The 5,251-nt window shown below is 49.6% G+C and overlaps 1 protein-coding gene and 1 long non-coding RNA gene across 3 annotated transcripts; one reads left to right on the top strand and one right to left on the bottom strand.

Moving 5' to 3' along the window:
* Nucleotides 1-869: 869 nt before the first annotated feature.
* On the bottom strand, nt 870-4,118 carry CFC1 (cripto, FRL-1, cryptic family 1). Its single transcript, XM_034653508.1, has 5 exons — nt 3,763-4,118; nt 3,403-3,455; nt 3,145-3,315; nt 2,282-2,396; nt 870-2,020 (listed from the first exon to the last, which is right to left on the bottom strand). The coding sequence occupies exons 1-5, from the start codon at nt 3,783-3,785 to the stop codon at nt 1,837-1,839; spliced, it is 546 nt and encodes a 181-aa protein (XP_034509399.1). The 5' UTR covers nt 3,786-4,118; the 3' UTR covers nt 870-1,836.
* On the top strand, nt 2,163-4,260 carry LOC117800943. Of its 2 annotated transcripts, none has more exons than XR_004623224.1 (2): nt 2,163-2,730; nt 3,066-4,260. It is a non-coding gene; the product is annotated as an uncharacterized LOC117800943 (long non-coding RNA). The 2 variants fall into 2 exon arrangements; XR_004623223.1 differs by having other exon boundaries at nt 2,163-2,527.
* Nucleotides 4,261-5,251: the final 991 nt, after the last annotated feature.

Genomic DNA, 5,251 nt, shown 5'->3' on the forward strand with positions numbered 1-5,251 from the left:
AGGAGGGCACGTGTTGCATGGTGCACTGGGTGTTATACGCAACTAATGAAGCATCGAACTTTGCATCGGAAACCGGGCATGTACTGTATGGTGACTAACATAATATAATAATAAAATAAAATAAAATAATAAAATAAAATAAAAAGAAAGCTACCAGAGTCATCTGCCCTGAGGAAGGATCAATGGGTCAAACAGGACAAAAGTGTTCCTGTCCTTTTGGCACCTGACAAATTACTGCTCTGTTAAATGAGCAGAAGTCACGCATAGGAGCCACTGTCGCTGTCATTGGCAGACAGCATTCCCAGCCTTGGATGTTTCCAAGGATAGAAAACAGTAAGCAGATAGTCTGGAATCTAGTCCCTGCCCTGTTGCTTCTGAACCCAAGCTGGCCTTGCACAGGAGACTGGAAATGACCACAGCTAGCCCCTTCCCCACCTTACTGCTGGGAGCGCCAATGGCATGTAGGAAATGACTTCACCTGTGGGAATACACAGGTCCCACTTGCAATTCCAATACCTGCTCCCTAATTTGTGTTTCTCTTTCTCTGGGGCACAAACGGAACAGCCAGTGAATCAGGGGCATAAGCCCAGCAAAGGGAACAAGAGGGAGGGCTTTGGGAAACCTGGCGGGCATGAGAGAAGGAGGACAACCTGCAACATTTTACAATACTTTAATCAATCTCTCCCTACTGGCACTGCCCACACCATGCACAGCAGGATGAGAAGGGAGGGGCAGAAGGTGGGGTTGATGGGCTGTACCCTCATTAAGCATCTCTTGACAGCTCAGCCCACCCAAGGTTGCAAAAGAGGGAGGGAGGAGCAGGAAGGTGGGCTGGAAGCTGAGCATTCATTAAGTGTGCTCCTCCAGTACTGGCCCCACCAGGATGGCAGGTTTGGAGGGCTCTACCCCCAGCGGTGCTGCCCCTCCACTGCAGCCCTGACAGTGGGCAAAGGGGTGGGAAGTGGCCTTGAAGGGCTGTGATATCAGTGAGTGTACCCTTCAAGGGTGGGATTTGGCCAGAGATGAAGAAGGTGCACGGAGGAACAGAAAAGAGGGTTTAGGAGCTTTGCTTGCTGCACAGCCACGGCCCCCAGGGCTGATGAAGAGGCTGAAGGGGTGTGCCTTCATTCACTGTGCTTCTCACTGGAGTCCAGGCAGAGCAGGCTCATGAGGGGAGAGGATGCAGGATGTGGGACTGAAATGCTGTGCCTTCTTTACCTGTGTGCCTTGGGCCCTGCCCAAAGTCAACAGCAGAGTGTTATGTCTGTTTTCTGACTCAGTAAGGAAATTCACGTTCCTTACTGAGTTTTACAAGCGAAACATTTGCGTTGAGTTTGCTCACTGCTCACAATTCTCACAAATGATGTTCACCGCTGTGTTCTCCACACCCTCCTGGTTTCTAATATGCGTGGCAGGCCTGAGCTGTCTTTACAAGGTACCTTCCTTCTCTGGGAGCCCTGCCTGTTTGGCTCTGAAGGGCGGCCCCTGGCCATCCCTGCCTGTTCCTGTCCTGCTCCAGTGCCCTCCTCATTTCACACCTGAAGAGATGGGATTGCCCTGGTAGAGGGAAATCACTGGAGATTAGGTCGGTAACCTCTCTGCCAGGCTTGGCTCTGCTTACCAGCTTGCGTGCTCCCCAAAGTCAGCTCACGGAAAGGACACTTAAGGACACTGGTTGGAAATCACATTTAAACCCAGCAAAGGGGGCACAGGAAACTTAGGAATCATTTTAAATAATAATGATAATACGCTATGTGATTCACAACAAATGTGATTTTCCCAAGTGTTGAGTCAACCCAGCTTCTCATTTCTGTCTCGCCTGGCACAGCTACATCTCTATGGATTGCTAGGTACAAAGGAGCAATGTCCTGGGAGCGTGGACTGTGTGCGCAGGACGCGGATCCTCTTACCGCAGCGGCCCGGTGTCTGCTGGGGGAGACAGTGCAGGGCTGCGAAGACACACCTGCAAAGAAGGCAGCGGTGGAAAGTCCAAGCTCCGTGCATTAGTGCGCCACATTCACTGAGCGGACAGAGAGACAGCGTCAGCCGGGCCGTGCGCCTGCGCTACCCACGCCCACGCCCACCCATGCCCCGCCCCGCCGGCCCTCCCCGCCGTCCGTGTCCGCTCCCCTCCCCGCAAAAAAAAAAAAAAAAAATCCCCCACGCCCTCCCCGGCGCCCCCCGCCCGGGCCTGCTCCCCTCTGCACTGTCAAGCCCAGCTTCTCCCCGCGACGGCTCTCACGCCCCCGCCCAACTCGCAGCCGCTTCCGCACGCGCCCACCTGTGCCTCTGGTCGTGCTCGCAGTAACGGCCGGTGAAGCGGGCGGGGCATACGCAGAAGCTGCCCAGCACGCAGGTGCCGCCATTCCTGCAGCAGCGCGGCCGCGGGGGCGCACCTGTTGGGGGGACCCCTGGATGTTATCTGCCCGCCTCCTGGCCCTGTGCGTTAGACTGCCCCGGACAGCGCTTCATGAGATTGCCCGGAGAGGCCGTAAAATTGAACTCCCTGCAGAGTGTGTTTGCTCAGGTAAACCCTACTCGTTCATTTAAGGATAAAAACAAACTGCCAGGGGTACTGGAAGGTCAGCAAGCAGCTCAAGGACCCAAGGAGAAACCCTGGGTCTCGCAAGTAGGATTTTCTCTCTTCCTTCCTTTCATATGTTAAAGTCAGACTGTGACTTCCTGGGACAGTGATTAAAAACAGGCCTTCAGGGCAGGGACCACCCACAGGTAGGATGACTCCAGAAAACCCACTCAACCCCTTGTCGCCACCAGAGGGACAGCCCCCACCCGCCCCCCCTCAGCCAGTGAAAGGGGGTCTGGAGCCTGAGAGTCTGCAATAAACCAAGCAAGGCTCCGCTTTTAACTTGGGCTGGAGTAGTTGCTTTCAATATATTTAAGTCACACTCCTCTAGACCTGAGCTGCATTGTACCAATGAAAGAGTAAAACTTGTTTTCACAGCAAAAGAGCAGCTCAACTAGGACCTGTTTTTCACTTTAACACCATGTGAAGATGATAAAATGTGCTCTCTTGGGTTTCTCATTTTATCCTTAATTTATTCCAGGTTGTTCTCAGTTCCTAAACTGGGAGGCCAGTGATGGGGATGACCACAAAGGTATTTGGGGGACAAAGTGCCTTGGGACCTTGGAAAGCCCTGAAGTAGGGACTTGAATCCTGGGGCCTCCAGGCATCCATGCTTCCATTCCCCTCCCCAACGTTATTCAGGGTCCAGCTGAGTGTTTTCTGCTGGAGCTTCTGGGCTGTAGCATTGTTGATTTCTTCTCTGTTACCTTTATGTTTCTCTCTTTGATAACCTTTTAAAAACATTGAAAATATGAGACTGATGATGATTAAGAAATAAATATACAATAAAAAGAGACTATAAATAAAATGCTTCTTACTGTTGTTTCCCAAGTGGATGCTCTGTAATGCCAAACTGATAAAAAACAGAAGCCTAGAAAGTTTAAACTATTGAAGTTTAAAGTATGAAAAGTAGAAATGTACACATGCTTAAGATGTAAAGCAATATCTATAAACAGAAGTCTATACAATATTTAATGTAAATAATAAATATTATGCCGTCATTTTGTAACTTGTAGATGCCACTTACTGTTGTCATAACTTAGAAATTTTGAGACCACGGAAGCGGTCCATGTCCCTTAATGAGAAGGAACAACTGTGCATGCACTGCACTGCACTGTATTCTGGAGGCTTTTAAATGCCCCTCTTGGCCCTCAGATCTCAATGAAGTGCATCCTTACCTAACGGGGTGTCTCCGGGTCATTTCCCACTGACACGCGTCTGGTGTGAGCGTCTCCTTCTCTCACCAATACACTGAGGATCGGTTTCCACGGAAGTCGAGTCTTACCGGATTTTGTATTTGAAGGTATCTTCACTCCAGGTCCTGGAAGAACTGCATTAGGACATAAGATGGATAAGGAAAGAAGATACAGACCTTTCCTACCCTCCTCTAGGCCATGAGAAACAGCAGTGAGATCTCTGGGTTCTGCTATGGAAGCAAATTAGGCAGTGAGCTGCTGTGACTGGCAGGGCCCATGCTGAGCCTCCAGGGCTGTCCCCTCAATGAGACCCAGTGGGGGTGGGGTGGGGGCTGGAGGCTTGGGCTGATTCTCTCCTCAGTAGTGTTAACAGTGCTGACAGCCCCAGGAGTAGTCAACCCCTGATGTAAACATTGGTGGCTAAGGCAGCAAGCCTTTCGCTCACCCAAAAAAAAACAAAAAACAAAACAAAACAAAAAACCTCACCATGAAAGGAAGTTTTAACAGGAAAATGGAAATTTTATATTGCATATCCTTGTATGGTGGTGAGGGCCCAGGTAGAGAAGGGAGCCATTGTGTGGGACTTTGCAGCGGGCATGGGTCCCAAAAGTCTTGACTAGGGAACATGAATATAAAGGAAGACATTTCACCACCTGCTTTCTGAGGATGTATCGATCCTTCCACAGACTGAGCATTTTCTCTGTGCCTAGCTCAGTGGTGACTGTGTCATATACATTAGCCAGTTAAGACAGCATGCCTCCGGGGCAGCATTTTTATTATCCCCCACGGAAAAGGAGAGGCAACAGAGGCTTAGAGTGCAAGTCCCTGTGGCAGTTAGATCTTCAAACGGTCTGTAATGTACAAATTTTATGAGAAGAAGCCTACCATGTGCTCAGTTTGTGAAGACCACGGAGCATAGGGGTGAGTGCCCCAGTCATTGTTTGATGTTAAGCTCTGGATCCTAGAGGGCAGTGATTAAGAAAATAAGGACTGGGGCCCTTTTATCACCACTGAAGAGGGCACTTTGCACTCTGGGGCAAATGGTTCTGTGATTTTAACATAAAAACGGCTTTCTAGAAATAGCATGCTTCCTCCAAGGATGAAATAGTCTTTTTGATACTGATTTAATTCTTAAAACCTTTAAATGTGAGGTTTATTAAAGAGGCTGTTAAATAAAGCAATAAAGCAAAGGGAATTGGTGAGCCTTGCTGCCATGGGCCTCCCAAGGACTAGTTCTGTGAGCTGCCAGGACCACGTGGGCACCAGCAGACCTGCTTGGGAAAACTATGTGGAGGAAGACCCCTCACACCTTCAGGGAAACCTCTGTATCTGTAGTCATGACAAATATACCTTTATTTATTTTTTAAGATTTTTTAATTTATTCATTCGACAGAGAGAGAGACACAGCCAGCGAGAGAGGGAACACAAGCAGGGGGAGTGGGAGAGGAAGAAGCAGGCTCATAGCGGAGGA

This window comes from Ailuropoda melanoleuca, unplaced genomic scaffold (genome assembly GCF_002007445.2).
Source record: "Ailuropoda melanoleuca isolate Jingjing unplaced genomic scaffold, ASM200744v2 unplaced-scaffold9232, whole genome shotgun sequence".
NCBI lineage: Eukaryota > Metazoa > Chordata > Mammalia > Carnivora > Ursidae > Ailuropoda > Ailuropoda melanoleuca.